The sequence below is a fragment of the Aplysia californica genome, unplaced genomic scaffold (assembly GCF_000002075.1).
Source record: "Aplysia californica isolate F4 #8 unplaced genomic scaffold, AplCal3.0 scaffold00289, whole genome shotgun sequence".
NCBI lineage: Eukaryota > Metazoa > Mollusca > Gastropoda > Aplysiida > Aplysiidae > Aplysia > Aplysia californica.
This window is the reverse complement of record NW_004797559.1, coordinates 251122-270026: the sequence shown is the minus strand read 5'-3', so window position 1 is coordinate 270026 and position 18905 is coordinate 251122. Positions and strand designations below refer to the sequence as shown.

The window sequence follows — 18905 nt, the reverse complement described above, 5'->3', positions numbered from 1 at the left end:
TGTTCGTGTAACGGAAATGTAAACTGATTTTCAAATTTGTGACATTTTTCCGTCTTTCATAAAGATTATTTAAGGATTTGTTGGGTTTTTTCTTTGAGTCTAAGAGTAGTACAGTGAGTGAGCCAAAATTACCCAGATAAGTGGTGCGTTGTAACACGACGACAGAAGGAATGTGTGTTAACAGTAGGGCCTATCGTTTCTCTCTTCATTGCCAGAACTGACACGAGGCAAGAGTGTTTTACTTTTCAAATGGGAAGTGAAGGGACTTAAATTGTTGGATGGTATTGATTTTGGTAACCGGCAATCTAATTGCATCGATATCATCAAACAGTGCGCGGCTTTGATAGTTTTTTTTTCTTCTCGAAAGTGCGCGGCTCTAATGTTCTCCCATAAACAGTAACACAGATAGATAAAGGTAAATTATGATAAAAAGCAGCCTGCAAATAACGGAATCATCTATTTTTTCCCCTTCAAAATGTCTATATATTTAAATGTGAGTCTGGCGAGGGTGTGGCGCATTGAGACGAAGGAGCAAAATAATACTATATTAATAGTCCTCTTTCTCATAGTTATCATTGTATTCTCTGTTATCAATAATGCGTCATTGTGGCAAGCAGGACCCTTGGACTGTGTCTATACTCGCCAAGTACACTTTGGCTGGGAACGGTATTGCTATGTCTGTGGTAGCAAGAATTACGTTGGTGTTCTGATGCAGGTACTATCAATTATCAAAATTGGTCTGTATTAGATTGGGATGTGAAAGCAGTGAGAAATCCAAGGGACACTGCAGTTCGATCTTTGAACAACTCGTCCAGAACTCTGCAGACAACTGTTCTGATAATGACCAGACATAAATCAATCTTTATCATGAACCATTGGCCACATTTAACTGGGGGCTTTCAGACTAGGGAACAAAGAAAACGTATGTTCATTGATAGTACAGCACTTTGGTTTGGTTCATTCCAAAGATGAGAACTATGGTCAGTTTCAATTACTTTACCAATCACTGAAAACGATAGCGGTCATGTGCAGATTTAACCACTGTTGTTGTCGGTCAAAAGGGATGCTGCAGGGCTTCGGCAGCCAAGTAGCCTGCTTGAGGGTTTGCAACCAGACGGTGCTGGATCAAATTCAAGGAATTTTTTTCTGTAAAATTGTCTCCTTTCAACTCTTTTCCCACTGTCTAGACATGTTCTTTCATCCGCTTTCTTTCCCCTTTCTGGCCGCCCACTCACCTGGACTCCTGACTCGTTCGACTGCTACTCCTGGTCCTATCTTACTGCTATCTTTCAGCCACACCCCTGATCTAAGGGTAGGTAAGATCTAACACGTAGCCTTCTCGGATAAAAGCGTAAAAATCTTGGAGGACCCATGAACAAGTTGTGCACGTTAAAGATCCTTTGGTGCTCCTAAAACCAATAAGAGTAGGCTTCGGTCGCCATCCGGGCAATATTTGAAATAGATTCCTTACAAAACTGAAAATACTTACAGTGTAAACAACCAACTTAAGTCATGCGCGCTCATATTGGCCTTATATACAGCTACAAACGCTGTAAAACTCTGATCAAAACCAAGAGAAACATACATTTTGAAGGATTTTCAATGTTGATACACTTTGAATTCATGTACTGTTCACAGCTGCATATTATAGGGAGAGTATCGTAGGCCTACTATGATTCTCTTATTGTACGGTTTTTGTGTAAACTGCGATAAAGCAGTAAGAGTATTTATCTTGTCTACTTAAAATCTAAATTATGTGAATATATGCAAAAGTGTGAATAAAAATTGTTGCTCCAGAATTGATGCTACTCTCCTAAATGAATAAATCACCGAGAACAGCTATGAACATGCTTACTGAATTTTTGTGGTAATAAATAACTTCATGTTGTACTCTGGTCTATTTGTACGAGTGTGGTGGGATTCATTTGGTTCTTGCAAGAGCTTGCAGGATGTGATCTTTGAGCTAAAAAAAAAGTTGCAAAATTCTGCGGATTTAGTGAGTATCTTCTCAATGAATGTAATAACTTGGAATGCTCTGGCCTGAAGATGTGGATTGCTTCTGGTCCTGAGCAGTGGACATGATTATTTGGTGTTACAAATGTACTAAGTGCGGGTCATCACCATCACTAAGACCCCCAAGCAGTTGTTGTCCTGCGTAGTGCACAAGTTATTTCATGTGGATATATGAAAAATGATGAAATAGTATAGGTTTAACGCCCCTATCAACACTATTAGGTTATTTAAAAAGCGGAGCCTCCGAGTTTATCGTCCATCCCGGAAAGGACCGAGCCAAATGGGAAATTCTTGCAAAGTGCCTTTCCCAAAGAAACAATGTCAGACCGAGCTGAAGCTCAAACACCCGTACCCCCTGGCTACCTTCGCCGTGTGTGGCTATGTGAGTATCATCACCATCACTAACACCCTCAATCAGTTGCTGTCCCCACCAAACACTTTCAAACTGTTTCTGTCACCACCGTGAATATCCTTAGGCAGTTTGCTACATTAGAAAAATTACAAAGTTCTTTTTGACACTTTTGGCTGTTTTAAGTTACAAAAACCATGAGGTCAGAAACCAAATATTCTGTCTGCTCTATCAAAATTGTTAGATTGTTCGGAGTCACTATCAAGTTATTCAAAGAATTGCATTTGAAAAAGCGTTCCATGACGCGAAACTCAAAATCTTTGACCTCAGTCTACTCCTTAGTTGATTTGTCGGAGATATCACTTTTTCCTTCCTTGAACAACCGAGGATTAGAATAAAAAAATATTTTCAAGTCATAATTTAGGGTATCTTTGTCTCGGACAGGAGTGGCAGAGATACCAAATGAAAACATGAAATGGGTTGGTCACACAGGCAGAGTAAAAGAAAACAGACGAACAAAAAGACGCACTAAATGGAGATAAAAAACAAGATGAAGAAGAAGACCAGAAAGAAGGTGGGCGGATATCATCAGGGAGCAGACGGGTGCAGAAAACGGAATAAATAAGAATAGAGGGTCACATGAATGCTATTAACACAATGTTGTAGTCACTTTGGAGTACTATCGATTTAATTAGATACCCCCTCCAAAAAAAAAAAGAAGAAAATTCCAAAGGCTCACAACAATAAATTACAGCAGAACATATCCCCATTGTCCCAGAAAGCCAGACTGGTGGCTTCTTGCAACTCTGTATGGAACTAGACAGAAAAGCAAAACGTAACGACCGCCTAGGGATGACATACTAGTACTAGGCCAACCACTTTCGTCTATTAGGGATTTTTTCTTCATTTATTAGTGAGCAGCGTTGAAGAATAAGAGAACGGCTTCCGGATCAGACTCTTAGCCATTGTCAGCAAAAGACATGGATTCGATTCCTGCAAAAGAAAAATTCAGTACAACCAGCTCTAACGATCACCTGTCCAGGACATTCAAACTATACAAACGACCTTTTCCAACTTCTCTCTTGCGTTTTAAAAATCTATATTACAGTGACACTATCCAAAAGGATCACCTGTTTAAGACGACCACTCTTTTCGACAATGGGCGGTCGTGTAGGAAAGTTCCCACTATCTGTTTGGATGCTTTATCCCATTCAGCCCGAGTTGGTTTTGGTAGACAGAATCCAAGCAGCGCACCTCGAAATGATAAAAATCATATTGATGGGGGCGTAAAATATTTACAATCATTTACAGCTATGGAGTTCCTGGGGTTGACTTCGTCAAATGTGTGAGCTTCATTGATATATCAACTCGACTAAAAAGTAACTTGTTAAAATCAGCCATGCAGTATTGATAAAGACAAACAGCAGTACATTGGAATTCTTAAGATATGCCATCACAATTGAGTTTCCGTGAGAGTCATTCACCTGTTTGAAGTGACCAGTTGTTGTCTCCCTTGTCAGGGCCACATCATCATCTGAATTGAGAGAAGTCTTCCTTTGTTCAGTGTCCTGTTTTATAAAAGATTGGCCAACATTGACCTCACCAGGATTGACCGCCAATTGTTGCTCTCCACTCCCCCATGCCGGTGATACACTGCCGTCCTGAAAGTGTCCCTTGAGTCTAGCACACACCACAGGCCCATCATGGTGTGAGTCATTTCTGGCAGAGTCTGGAGTTGACTCCTTTTTCTTTTGGCGACACTGCATGTGTACGACAGCGGCGAAGACAGTGGTGCCGTTGAGAACTAGCAAAGAAAAGAGGTAACTGATGATAATGGGGAAGTTTTCCGAGTTTTGTGGGAGCTGACTGGACACCGTGCTCAAAAACACAGACAACGACAACAACACTGTGATTGCAAAAGATGCCCGCTCGCCGCTGTCTTCCGGGAGAATAAACACGATAGAGGAGATAGCTGATATGAACATCGTCGGGACCAAAATATTGACCACGAAAAACACCGGCTTACGCTTTAGAACTATGTTTATTTCCACGATCGAGAAGGCCACATCGGTGAACAATGGCGATGATGCTGTGATTCGGGTGCTCACTAGGTCCCACTCTCCGTTCCGCTTGAAGTTGCCGGTCATCACGGTCGAGGGGTCTGGATAAAGCTTGATATCTGTAGCGAGGTCGTGTGTCATTATGGACATAGAGCACGTCTGACTGTCAAAGGGATAATACCGAATGTCAATATCACAGGAAATGGAAAAGATTGTTCCGGGAAGCCACTGTGACCTACCATCAGACAAAATGTAAAGCGGAGAGTAGTCATCCCCGAACACGTCTCGTTTGGCCACTGAGTTGATCACGAGAGTCCTGGGCCTCCAAGTGTCCAGGGGCAGTGGGTGGATCGCCGAGATCCCATCATAGTCACTGGGGTTCCAAGTTCGAAGCTCATCCACCCATGAGAAGTTGATCCACGCGTTTAAGTCGACGCGCTGTGTGACTTCGTCGATGTTCAGTATGTTGATAAGGAACATTTGGAAGTAAACTGTGATGGGCTCTGACTGGTTTCTCACTGGCTGTATTCTTTTGTCAAACGGTTTAAGAATGTCCGCATAGAGACGAACAGAATCATTGTAGGTCGAAGCTAAAATCAAAGACGATGGAGAAATCAGGCCGATGTAAAAAACCAGTTTCAAGGCCACACACATTCTCGCGACTTGAACAGCAGCGATAGATTCCCTCATATATGCCTCTTGCTTGCTGTTCAGGAAAAAGCAGAGGCGAAATAGAAGCGAATACATAGTGAATTACAAGTATTTGTTAAACACAGTGCGACTAGCTACAATGTACATCTATTTTTAACAAATGTTTAAATTAATTTTTTTAACTGATAATGTTTTTAAGAAACACAAAACATGTATCGCATTTTCATACAACTCAGCTGTACAAGCCAAATAGTGTCTATCTCTTCACCGGACACTTCAGGAGCCACCTGCCAGAACCCCCCCCCCCTTCCCCACCAAAAATTAAACAGTAATAAAAAATAAAAATAAAATGATATCCTACTCAAAGTATCTGAGATTCCGTCCCACTATCTATATCGAGACATTCTGTAGCCCAACTAGTGCTCAAACCTAATTAAGTCACGCAGTTGTGTTTTGTTCTTGTGGTGTCCATTGTCTTGGTATGAATGGTGTCATGACGGTCATTACAGTGACGTTGAACACAGCATTTTCACAGTTTATGCGCGGCAGGAAATGGCTTGAATTAAAACTTGGTTGTTGTTGTTTTTCTTGTAAGAGTTTTATGGTACTTGCAACCCAATAAGGTCATATACGTGCCGAAGATTAGATGCGTTACAAAAAAGTAACAAACACATAAAAGGAGGAGACATATATAATATAAGGACGAAAGACGTTTGATAGGAAAGAAGGAGCAAACCACACCAGAACACCCGCCAACCACCCACTAGGACTTGTCGATAAACAACGACCTGAAGGAAACAAGAGCCGAGAACATAGAGAATGTTTTACACCAGTCGTGGACAAACGTGTCCAAGTCGTGGGCTCGATTAAACGATTCCGAATACCTCGAGGCCAAAACAGGAGACAATTGAGTACAATCTGTGAAATACCCAAGCTATCAAAAGTGAGACTGAAACGGAAACTATAACGAGTGACGTCGAGTGGGTTGCAGAGGGTGAGATCACTCGGATTATAAAGGATGCGTATCACTGAAAAGACAGTGGAACATGCATACAGTCAATCCTCGTCCGGTCCAGGCTTGAATACGGCTGTCACGTCTATGGATTTGTTAAACCCCTTACCTTGAAAATGCTAGACCCTATACAAAAACAAGGACTCCGCCTCGCCCTTCAGGATTTTAGCACTTCTCTTGTGGAGAGCCTCCAGTCTGAGGCCGTCACTAACATTCAGGCAAACACAACTTTCATTACAGTACGCTATCAAACAAAGTTCAACACCAGAAAAACCAGCACACGACTGCATTTTAAAAGCACGCCTGGACGTAAGAAACAAAGAAAAACAACAACAACAGAAAGACAAACTAATCAAATCTATCGGTCTCTGCGTCCTTGAAGACCCCAAAAAGACATCTTAAAAAAACCCAACATAGAACATTTTCTTTTCCCCGACCTCCCTCCGTGGCACCTCACCAAGGCAAAAGTAGACCTACAATTCACCACATACAATAAAGCAAGCAAACACCAAAACACATTCAAAGCTGCATACGAAAATCAAATTTAAAAATACCCTGATGCAGAGCAGATATTTACAGATGGCTCCGGACTCAGCCGTAGGCGCCTCCACTCTGTCCATAAACAGAACAGTCCATGCCGGCTTTTTTTCAGTGGAGGCCATTTCCATTGATATTGCTATATAGTACTAAAAATACTATTGAGAAAACGGCCGATAAAAAAAATAAAAATATTGAATTTACGAGGAAATGTTGGTGACAAACATGCCCGGTATGCGAAGAAATAAGGCTTTAGGGGTTCTTATGCGATGAAATAGTGGTACGAGTGGCCATATAGTGTAAGCCTAATCTTTTCGGGTTTTTTGTGGTTTTTTATGCCCCCAAGATACAGAAGCATGGACCCACCAAGATTGCGTTCGTTCCGCAAGGAAGCAAGGTTGCCAAAAGAAAGAAAGCGAACGAAGCCATGAAAGACCAGAGCGGAGGCACATGGGAAGTAGCTGCTGACTTAAAAGGCTTTGAGAGATTCTTCCCCATTCCAACTACGAAAAAGCCAGACATTGTGTTATGGGAGGAAAAAGACAAAGAGGTACACTTGGTAGAGCTCACGGTGCCCCACGAGGACAATATCTATGCCGCTCATGAGCGGAAAGAAAACCGTTACGAGGCACTCGTCGAACAATGTGAGGAGGCAGGATGGAAGGCAACCCATTTCCCGGTAGAGGTAGGATGCAGAGGTTTTGTAGCAACAAGCGCCTGTAAGTGGATGAGAGTGGCAGGACTTACTGCAAAGAAAAGCAACGAACTCACAAACTCCCTTCAGGAGACAGCAGAGAAAGCCAGTCATTGGATCTGGTTGAAGCGAGAGGACTCAAGCTGGAATGAATCCTAAAGTTGGCAGCAGAGGAAAACAGTCGAACTAACATGGAGACCTCACATCGGTGAGGGGGCTCGGTGCGTCAGAAAAGCTGTAGAGAGGAAGAGCCCGAAACAGCGACGCATTCTCTCCTGATGATCTCCATGCTAGAGTCCGGGATACGGAGCGTTCGACGGTGAGCAGTGCATACGGCTGTTTAGACTACGTACCTACCAGTAGCAGGTGTATGCTACGGACATCCTGGAAAGACAGGACGACAACCCGGCGTGACGGGTGGACATCGGGAAAGACCGAGGACGTCGGGAAAGACCGACGGTGGCAGGGGCTAACTACCCAGGTCACTGTAAATATAAGTTACGTCAACCAATAGAAAAGACAGCCCCGGGATCCACCGAGAGGGGGGAGTAGAGGATGGATCCACAAGGACGGATTCAATGGACAATGACCTAAGCGTTAAAAGGACAATGCAGAAAGAGAATCAAGAGAACAGCTTTATGTGCGAGCAGTGCTACAGAAAGTTCGATACCTGGCGAGGGCTGAGAGTGCACCAGGGAAAAGTCTGTTTAAAGAAGAGAAGACAGTGCAGATCGTCAGATTGTAAGACGCGAAGCAAATCATCCCAGGATGAAAACCACAGCGGACCGATTAGTGCTTCAGTCGACTCTCCTTTCACCCTGTCTCAGCAAGAGATGGAACAGCAAACGGAACCAGGGTTACGGAAACCCAGAATACTGTGGCCTGCTGCTAACGAGAAGGCAAAATACAAGACGTTAGAAGAAGAAGTCCAGAAGAAATTGAAAGAAGTCAAAAAGAGTTCTAACAGAGGGGATGCTAAAGAAATATTGAGTGCGTTTGCGACCATTATCTATGACTCGGCAATAAAAGAGTTTGGTATTTGTGAAGGAAAGAAAAAGACGGAGAAGAAAAGTGGATTGAGTAGAAGGCAGAGAGTACTTGCACAGCTAAGAAAACAGAAACGAGACTTGCAAAAGCAGAAAAAGTACGCACCACCAGAAGAGATAGAAGGCCTAAGAATCTTGTTTGAAGATCTTAAGAAAAAGAGCAGAGACCTACAGAGGCACGAAAGAAGGTTTACCAGGAGAAAAGAGAGAAAAAGGGAACGTGAACAATTTCTGAAGAATCCTTATGAAGCAGCCAAAAAACTGTTCACAGAGGCACGGAGTGGTAAATTGGAATGTACGAAAGAGGAACTCGATGCTTATGTTAAGCAGACGTACAGCGATTCAAGAAGAGAAGAACCGCTTCCTTATATGAGAGGCCTGAAGCGTCCAGCTGCCCCCGTCGTCAAATATTACCTGGGACCAATTAGAGAGAAAGAAGTAGATGAGTTCGTAAAAAAAGCAAGAGCAAAAAGTGCACCTGGAGGAGATGGCGTGTCTTATAAGGTGTTCAAGTATTGCGACACGCTGAGACACACCCTCTTTGAGATGCTAAGAGGCCTTTGGAAAGACAAAGAAATCGTCAAAGATTGGTGCAGAGCGGAGGGCGTGTATCTACCCAAAGAACAGAATGCAAAGGAGATAGGACAGTTCAGACCTATTTCAATCATCAACGTGACGTGCAAGATCTTTATGGGAATACTTGCAAAGAGGACTGTAGCATATTTGCAAAGTAACGGCTATGTGGATGAAACGGTACAGAAAGCCGGGGTACCAGGGATCCCAGGCTGCATCGAGCATGCTTTCACCATTTGGGACACAATCCAAGAGGCCAAGAAAAACAAGGAAAGTTTAAACGTAGTGTGGTTGGATCTGGCGAATGCCTACGGGTCTGTTCCCCATAAATTGCTGATGAAGGCAATGGATTTTTTCTACGTCCCACAAGAGGTGCAAAACATTATGAGAGAATACTATAGTAACTTCCAGATGCGATTCTCAACCGCAAATTTCACAACGAAATGGCACCGACTAGAGATTGGGATTGCAGCTGTCTGCTCTATATCGGTCATCTGGTTCATCCTGGTAATGGAGATGCTACTGAGATCTGCAGAATGCTGTGAAGAAGAAGCAAGGGTGAGATCACCAAAGAAAGCCTTTATGGATGATGTGACCCTACTGACAAGAGATGGAGACACAATGCAAAGTGTGTTGAATCGGCTCGATAAGCTTATCACCTGGGCCAGGATGAAGTTTAAAGCTAAAAAGTCTAGAAGCCTGACTATTAACAAAGGAAAACAGAAGCAACTGAAGTTCACAATTGCAGGGGAGCAAATGCCCACAGTAAAAGAACAACCCGTGAAAAGTTTGGGTCGGTGGTACTCAGGAACTCTGTCTGATAGGAGTCAAGGCGTGGAAATCATGAAGCAGGCTGAAAATGGGCTGAAAGCAATTGACCAGACAAAGCTTCCAGGAAAGCACAAGATATGGTGTCTACAGTTTGCCCTCTACCCTCGATTGGCGTGGCCACTGACAATGTATGAAGTTGCTTTGTCAAGAGTTGAGATGATCGAAAGAAAGTGTAACAGCTACATCAGGAAGTGGCTGGGGCTACCCCGTACCATTAACACGTCATCCCTGTACAGACATAGAGGTGCGCTTCAACTACCTCTCACGTCAATTGTGGAGATCTACAAAGCAGGCAAGATTAGAACCGTTTTGATGTTGAGAGAATCAAGGGATAAGGAGATCAGTGGAAAACCTCCAGATGTCAAAACAGCCAGAAAGTGGAAGGCAGAAGTTGCAGCTAACGAGATCATCTCTGCATTGGAGCATGGGGACATTGTCGGTCCAGCGCAACCTGACAGATTAGGGCTAGGTAATGGCGACTTTAGACCTTTCAGGAAAATGTCTCAGCGAGACAGAAGAAAAGCTGCAACAAGACATATGCAAAAGATGGAGGCAGAGAGGCGAGAAATTCATCTCATCCAGTGTAGCCAGCAAGGACAAATGACCAGATGGGAAGAGCATGTAGTGGAAAGAAAAGTCGGGTGGAGTGACATCTGGAAGTGGAATACATCAAGGCTGAGCTTTCTTCTCCGGTCTACGTATGATGTTCTGCCTTCACCGGTGAACCTTGTCAGATGGAAGGTACAGTAGGACAACAAGTGTAGATGCGGTAAGCGTTTTTTAAATACAGCACACAAAATAAGCTGCAAAAATACAATTAATTGAAATATACAGCTTTCTTGTTGATGACAGTTTTGTATTAGAGTAGTTGATCATCTTACCTAATAACCAAGAAATCACCGTGAAAAATGAAAAAGCCTCAGGATTTTTTCATTGTCTTAAATTTGAGGTAATTATTACATAATATGCATCCCAGTTGTCGATGAAGGATGATTTACTTTTTTTAAAAATTAGATGTCTTACCATTTCCTATGAGCATGCTGAATACAGTGATAACAAAATATATTGTGCTTATAGAGAATCTGAAGAGATAAAATTTTCAGTAGCACCGTCCTGTCCTTAACCCACTACTGTTTTTCTTCCGCTAGTTTCAAAAGTGACATTGTCACCAACAAGTTTATAATACTTTTATATCTATTTATATTTTTATGTTGTCTTTAATATATCGTGCTTGACTGGCTTTCCAGTCATTACCTTCATTGTTTCTAAGTGGCCTCATGTTCAGTCAAGGCAATCTCCACTCTCTTAGCAACCCGTCTGACGTCACTGAACTGAAGCAGCAAGGTGACTGTGGCATCCACGACAACAACGGCAGCAGCTTGTGACTATGGCATCAAAGAAAACGACGGCAGCTTCAGCAACAGGAACAACCGAAACATCGACAACGAAAGGCATTTCGAAAGTAACCGAAAGTAACATCGGTAGTTTCAGAGATGAAAGCAATAATGAGAAGGAGGAGGAAGAGGAGGAGGAAGAGGAGGAGGACGGAGGAGGAGGACGGAAATGAGGGGGAGGAGGAGAAGCTTGGCGACGACGGAGATAACACGACGGCAACAATACACGAAAAGACGCCGACGAACTATAGCAATATTGAAAACATCCTAAATGACTGAACAATGTATGCAATCTATTTCGACCCTTCCATACCTTTACCTTTTTCCTGTTTATACTCCTGGTCAGAAAGTAACATAAACAGTACTGTTATCTCTTCACTACTTCGAGTTAATGAGCTACCCGGTACCTCGCGAACACGCACCTCATAAAGGCTTTTTTCTGTTTGTGATGACGGCAACTGCAACCACTCAATCGTTTTGAGACCACAAACGGGTTCTCTCTCTGTGTCATATTAATTAATAATTTGATTCCGCCCCCAGTACCCACGCCCCTCACTCCCCCCCCTCTCTCTCTATCTCTCGGATATGGAATATTAATACAGAACCCAGATGGAAGTTCCAATGAGATCTCTACAGCCTGTGAAGAGAAAAGGAACAACTACGATGCAGAAATGATAGCAATTGAAACTATACTACCTCCGCACAGTTTTTCCCACTCACCCAAACAAAACACAGAGTATAGTGATCTTCACTGACTCACTATCAGTCTTGCAAGCTATAGAAAATGACCATCATCTAAACGAAGACTTGACAAATAGACTGTTTGGCTCCCATCACCTTATAACAACCTGTGGAGTCCACCTGGTGATACAGTGGATTCCTGGACACCTGAACATACCTGGAAAGGACAGAGCAGACACACTAGCCAAAAGGGGATCTAGACTGGAATAACCAAACATTCCAACTTCATACAACACTGCAAAACAAATCTTTAAAAGCAACAGCAAACAAGATTGGATTAAAAGATAGGCCTTGGGAAAGACAGAAAGAGCAGTTTTCAAATATATGACTACAACAAAACAAAATGACAATGTCAACCACCTACAGAGAAAGAAACAGACAACGATCTTCCGCCTACAAAACAGAACATATACAGCTCAAATTTCACTTGAACATAATCAAACCAGAACTACCCCCAAATGTGTCCTTTGTGTGACTATGCATATGGGACAGTGGAACATCACCTTTTCCACTGCACAGCCCTGAATGACATCTGAGCTACACTTCTCCCTCTGAGACCCAACTTTGACAACACACTCTTCGGAACATCACACCAACTGTAACAATCCTGCACTTATCACTACATGGCATTGGACAGAATGGCAAGAGCCCAGCTGTTGCTGGATCGATAACAACAACAACAACAACAACAACAACTCTCTCTCTCTCTCTGTCTCTCTCTCTCTCCCTCTCTCTCTCCCTCTCTCTCTCCCTCCCTCCCTCCCTCTATCTGTAACAGGTTGAAACAAAAATCAAATGCCACAGACCTAAAAGAGAAACACCACCCACCAGTAGAATGAGCATCAAGAGAAGGTCAGCAAAATCCAACTCGTCCGACTGAAATATGGTGACCCCCCCCAAAAGAAACAAAGACATCTCTTGAAGACAGACCTAGTTGAACTGGAAAAAAATACCCTGCAGAGAACACAATCAACACAGCCCACAGAACTGAACGTCCAACCAATGTGTATACAAACGGATCTGCTTTTAAAGCCATTATCAACGCTTGTAAAGGGATATGGACTTGTTTCCATGATAGAAGTTCCTATGTGTCCAAACTATGAAGAAGCACCAATAATCTTTCCATAAGACTAGATACTCGCGGAAAACGAAGTCGTCTTCAATGATTCCATGTCTGCCTTGCATGCCATGGAAATGGAAGTCTGTAAGACAGATATTACTAGTAAGCGAGTCCTCCAATTCGTCTTAACAGCAGACCAGTTCTTTCCCCCTTTTGTTGTAAGGCTTGCTCTACAATGGATCCCAGGAGACAAACATTTATGGCAAAGATAAAACAGGCAGACCAGCATCCCCCCCCGTTCCAACTCCCTCCCAACAAACAAACAAACAAACACAACCAATCTAACCACAACCACTTATGAATTTTAAAAAATCATTCAGAAATGAGGGAACCTACAGGAAGGTATCATGTACGAGGGGCATACCAAAAGTTTTTTTAACCTGACCAATAAGGAATAAAGGTAGAAAGCTGCAATTTGGTACTAAGCTTAGTCTTTCTTTATGTAGTCGGCCTCCCAGAGTTATACATGTTTGCCATCTGTGTATGACCTTGAAAAGACCTTGAGAATAGAGCTCTCTATGTCAGGAAACCAGCCCTCTGGCGCTTCTTTGGCCTCATCATCCCATTTTTTACACCAACATTTTATCACAGCATAGGATGCGCAATCAGTTCCATCTACGGCATGCATCTCCGTAAAAATATCCTGCAGTTGCTTGCCTTGCAAGAACAAATACTTCATTACTGCCCTGTGCTCAATTTTCTCCATTTTTATATTGAAACTGTTGAACAACATACCCCCATTCACTTTCAGTGCCTTAGTGGTAAAACCAGAAAACTGAAATACGCCAAAATTTACAAGCTTTCTAGAAAGATGATTGTTGGTTGTCGCACCAAATTTCAGCTTTCTACCTTTATTCCTTCATGGTCAGGTAAAAAAAAACCTTTTGGAATGCCCCTCGTATGAACCGACTGGCACACCAATTTACAATCACAAAAAAGGTGAATCGATGAGACAACTTAAGAGTGCCAAACAGAAGGGAACAAAATATGATAATATTCTGCCTTCTCTCTCTCTCTCTCTCTCTCTCTCTCTCTCTCTCTCTCTCTCTCTCTCTCTCTCTCTCTCTCTCTCTCTCTCTCTCTCCCATCCCCCTCGGAAAGTGAAAGAATTTAAAGGTAAACTATCTTCGCCCAAGCTCCAGTGCTTCAATTCCGATGGGGTCAGCTGTTCACTTAAAATGTTGTATCGTCTTTTCTTTCTTCTCGTCATATGCCAATCTTTCCGTTTAGAAACCAACTACACACAGAACAGTTTATTACAAAGGTGAACCACTATTCCCCCCCCCTCTCTCTCTTGCCCTTTTTAACTCCCAGTGGAGCACAGGACATCAACAGCATTACTCCAGCGAAGCCTGTCCTGAGCATCCTTTTCTATCCGTTTCCATGTTGTCCCCGCTTTTTCAATTTTTGCTTGTACCGCTCGCCTCCATGTCATCTTTGGTCTTCTTTTCTTACGTTTTCCTTGTGGGTTCCACGTTAAAGCCTGTCTGATTATGCTTGTCGGGGGTCTCCTCAGAGTGTGACCAATCCATTTGCATTTCTTCACATGTATGTCTTCCTTTACTGGCCTTTGGCTTATATTTTCCCACTGTTGAGCATTAGTGACTCGATCGTACCACTTGATCCCCACTATCCTTCGTAGGCATCCATTTACGAAGCTTTGCAGTTTCCTTGCTGCTGATGCTGTGAGCCTCCATGTCTCTGAACCATACAGTAAAACAGTCTTCAAGTTTGTTTTGAAGATCCTCAGCTTGGTGTTGTTCAATCCCAGTTCCTTAGACATCCATATATTCCTGAGAATGATGAATGCTGCTCTTGCCTTTTGGATTCTGACCTTGATGTCTTCGTCTGTTCCTCCCGTCTTGTTGATGACACTTCCCAGGTAGGAGAAGGACTCAACATCCGCCAATGGTGTCCCTTGCAGTGTGATAGAAATTTCGGCTGCATTCATTCGCAGAACTTTCGTTTTATCCGAGTGAATATGGAGTCCAACACTACGGGAGAAGGCCCTGAGGCGATCTGTTTTCTGTTGCATCTGGGCTCGACTGTGAGAAAGAAGTGCCAAGTCGTCGGCAAAGTCCAAGTCTTCCAACTGACTGGAAAGGGTCCACTGTATGCCACCGCGTTGTCCCGATGTTGTCTGTCTCATTATCGAATCCACTTCTAATAAAAAGAGAAAAGGATAGCAGGCATCCCTGTCTCACTCCTGTATTCACTTCAAACGAGTCTGTCCGTTGCCCTCCAAGTAAAACACTGCAACTCATTCCCTCATACATCTTCTTGATCAATCTCACGAACTTGTTAGGTATTCCGTAGTGGCGCATGAGCTTCCATATTGAGTCCCTATCTAGGCTGTCAAAAGCTTTCTCATAGTCCACAAAGTTAACGTACTAGGAAGAGTTCCACTCAGTGGACTGCTCCATTATTATCCTGAAAGTTGCAATCTTTTCTGTACAAGATCTTTTTTTTTTACAAAATCCTGCCTGCTCCTCTCTTGGTTTTGCTTCAACGGCTTCCTTCAGTCTTTCCAGTATGGTACGACTTAAAATCTTCCCCGGAATGGAAAGTAGCATGATTCCTCTGTAGTTTTTACACTCATGCAGGTCTTCTTTCTTGGGTAGTTTCACTAACAATCCCTCTCTCCAATCCTGTGGAAATTCTTCGCTGTCCCATATCTTGCCAATAATTCCATGAAGAATCCATGCCGCAGTGTCGATATCCGCCTTGAGAACTTCTGGGGGAATTCCATCTGGGCCGGCTTCCTTGATTGCTTTCTAGTGTCTTATCGCCTCCTTGATCTCCTCTAAATTAGGCTTTTCTTCACTCAACCCCAGATCAATCTCTGCTGGTGGAATGTCAAACTGTTTTTCTGGCCTTGGTCTGTTCAGTAGCTCTTTGAAATGCTCCTTCCAGCGTTCTTTCTGTTCGTCTGGATTTGTGAGAAGCTTTTCCTCCTTATCCTTCACTGGCACACCTGCGTTCTTGTATCTGCCTGCAAGTTTCTTGGTGGTTTCATACCGTCCTCTCATGTTTCTTGCCCCTGCTGCTTCCTCTGCCTCGCGCGCTAGGTCATCTACATTGTTTCTTTTGTCTTTCCGTACGCTGACTTTTACCTCCTTCATTGCTTTGGTGTATTCTTCTTGGGCCTTTGCTTTGGCTGCTCTTGTCTTGCTCCTGTTTACCTGATCCTTTTTCTTTTCCCTGTCTTCTATCTTCCTCAGAGTGGTGGCCGATATCCAAGGCTTGTGCTCACGTTTCCGTTTTTCCCCAGTACCTCTTGATACACAGTGGTCCAGCCTTCTTTTACAGCCTCCCATGTTTCTTCCACGCTGCTATCCTCGCCTAGTGTTTCCAACACTTGGAACCTGTTCTTAACTGCTACATTAAACTCCTCTCTTGACGATGGCTCTCTCAGAAATTCCACGTTGTACCAGTACCTATGATTATTGACAATTCCCTGTCTTCGCTTTAGTTTTAGTCGAATTGTTGAAATGAGCAGAAAATGGTCCAAAGCTACGTCTGCACCCCTGTAAACTCTAACATCCCTTATTGATCTCCTGAATTTCTTGTTGACACATATGTGGTCAATCTGGTTTTAAGTTTGTTGGTCTGGCGACACCCATGTTGATTTGTGTATCTGTTTATGTGGGAAAACAGTCCCTCCTATCATGAGCCCATTCGTTGCACATATTTCTGCAAATAGTTCTCCATTCTCGTTTATGACTCCAAGTCCGTGTTTCCCCATGATTTCCTCAAAGCCTGCATTGTCACTGCCTACCTTAGCGTTGAAGTCTCCCATTGAAATCAAGATGTCCTTCATTCTAACCTGATCAATAGTATTTTGAAGGATTTTGTAGAAAGTCTTTTTCACATCCTGGTCCTTATCATTGGTGGGGGCATATCCCTGGATAACATGAAAGTTGATGTCTTTCTTCTGTGATCGGAATTCGGCTGACGTTAGTCGCGGGTCCTCTACTTTCCATCCTATCAAAGCCCGCTTGGCGTGTGTTGATAATAGAATACCTACTTCTTCTGTATGCGGCGAGTTTTCCTCCAGATGTCCAGAGTAGAGAACTGTTTCCCCTGAAGTAAGTTGGCACTCCCCTGCATTCGCCCATCTCATCCCACAGAGACCCAATATGTCCAGTTGGTAGCCCTCCATCTCTCTTGCAACCTGCAGTGCCCTCCCTGCCTCGTACATTGTACGAACATTCCAGGTGCCAAGTCTGGTGGTTCTTCTGGTCGACAGGAGGTTTCTCGGCTTTGTGGCTTCCTTTCAGCTTTCACCACTCGGCGTCATTCTACACTCCATATTCTCTCCTCTCCTCGGTGATGAAGGTCCTCCATCTTCCAGAACTGGCGGTCGTGTTGTTTTTGCTGTTGGTGCTTTTGTAGCTGCTTTTTGTTTTATGGGAAAGGGCTGCTAACCCTTTGCCCAACCGACCTTAGTCGCCTTTTACAACATGCGCGGTACGGATACAGTGGTCCTATTCTTTGCTCCCTGTCTCTTGGACAGGGCCCCGAGAACCACACGGGTGCCCCTTCACCTACTATGTTGCAAAGTCTACCAATCCCAAAGTCATTGGAACCTGGAAGTACTTTAGTCTGATGCGATATTGTGTCCTGTCCTTATAATTTATTCTCTCCATTAATATTTTCATAAGACCCAGAGGGTGTTAAACAAGAAAATTTCGACCACACTCTGTTTCAAACCATGAGCCTCCACGAACTTGTCAAGTTGGAAATGTATCGTGTCACCACGGCCAGCTCTGCGCCTCAGTGTCACATGTGACATTTAGTCGGACTGGTTATCCTATTATAACGGTAGAAAATTCAAATACACAGATTTTACAACAACGTTTTGTTTCTTACTTTAGAAACGGACAGATCTATTCAGACGAAATGGTCTCTGTAGTACGTTTCATCATTGGATCTCTAACTCAATATCATGTCCTTTTAGAATCAGCCTTTGTCAGTTCTGCATCTTCCATGGATGGATTTTCTCATTCTTCGGGATCTCAGGCGTAGTCGCCTACTTTTTGGCCTTCTCAGTTCCAATCAGATACGACGAATGGACTACTTTGGGATGTTATTCTGTACCTACAATAACTACTGTTTTATGAACCTTTCTGTAAAGCTTCGGGTCTGTGTCAGGTCGGCGACTGATTCCATTGCCCCCAATTTCTTCAACATCTAAACGATAGTGCTTTGATTTATTATTAGTCAGTCGTGATGGCGGCTGTTGAGTTTTTAGCACCCATTGTCTGTCATCTGCTGAGTAATGCAATTTCAACCCAATGATCGGCCGCCAACAATGTAGTTTAACTGCTAATAAACGGATGGGAAATAATAAAGTAATTGTAGTTTTCTCTTCTCGATTCGCAAACGAAACAAATCTTGAATGGCAAAAGAAACACAACGCTTTAGAGATATCTATAGAATCTCCAGTCTCGCCAATCTTAAAGCACACACGTGCATCTAAACGTCTTAACCAAGGACATGGACACTAGAAAAGAGTACTAGATCTACTTGTAAAAACTAAAGCCCACCATTTGTGTTCCATGGGACGCACTCGTAAAACCAGAGCCCCCCCCCCCAAGCAAAACAGACTCTAACGATAGAACCAAACACTCATTCATAACCAAGATAACGTCACTTCTACATTAACCATTTCACACTTCCCAATTCCCTCCCTTCCATACTGTCCTTCAAAATCGTCTTCTATACTCACAATATCCAACCACTCCACATCACCACCCTCAGTAGACACCCAGAGCATGCTAAGAAATGGAATTTGACGATTTGTGTGAATACTACGATAGTCATAAACTCAAATACTGTAACCCCCCCCCCTCCCAAAATTTTGTTTAAAAAAAGAATAAAA

General features: G+C 43.2%; 2 protein-coding genes across 2 annotated transcripts; one reads left to right on the top strand and one right to left on the bottom strand.

The window, feature by feature from the left end:
* Nucleotides 1-2909: 2909 nt before the first annotated feature.
* Nucleotides 2910-5684, bottom strand: LOC101860583 (neuronal acetylcholine receptor subunit alpha-7-like). The gene has a single exon (XM_013084390.1). The coding sequence runs from the start codon at nucleotides 5167-5169 to the stop codon at nucleotides 3715-3717; it is 1455 nt and encodes a 484-aa protein (XP_012939844.1). The 5' UTR covers nucleotides 5170-5684; the 3' UTR covers nucleotides 2910-3714.
* A 2240-nt stretch (nucleotides 5685-7924) lies between these two features.
* LOC106012199 lies at nucleotides 7925-11151 on the top strand. The gene is made up of 3 exons (XM_013084388.1): nucleotides 7925-10058; nucleotides 10501-10535; nucleotides 11014-11151. The coding sequence occupies exons 1-3, from the start codon at nucleotides 7925-7927 to the stop codon at nucleotides 11149-11151; spliced, it is 2307 nt and encodes a 768-aa protein (XP_012939842.1).
* The last annotated feature ends 7754 nt before the right edge of the window (nucleotides 11152-18905 follow it).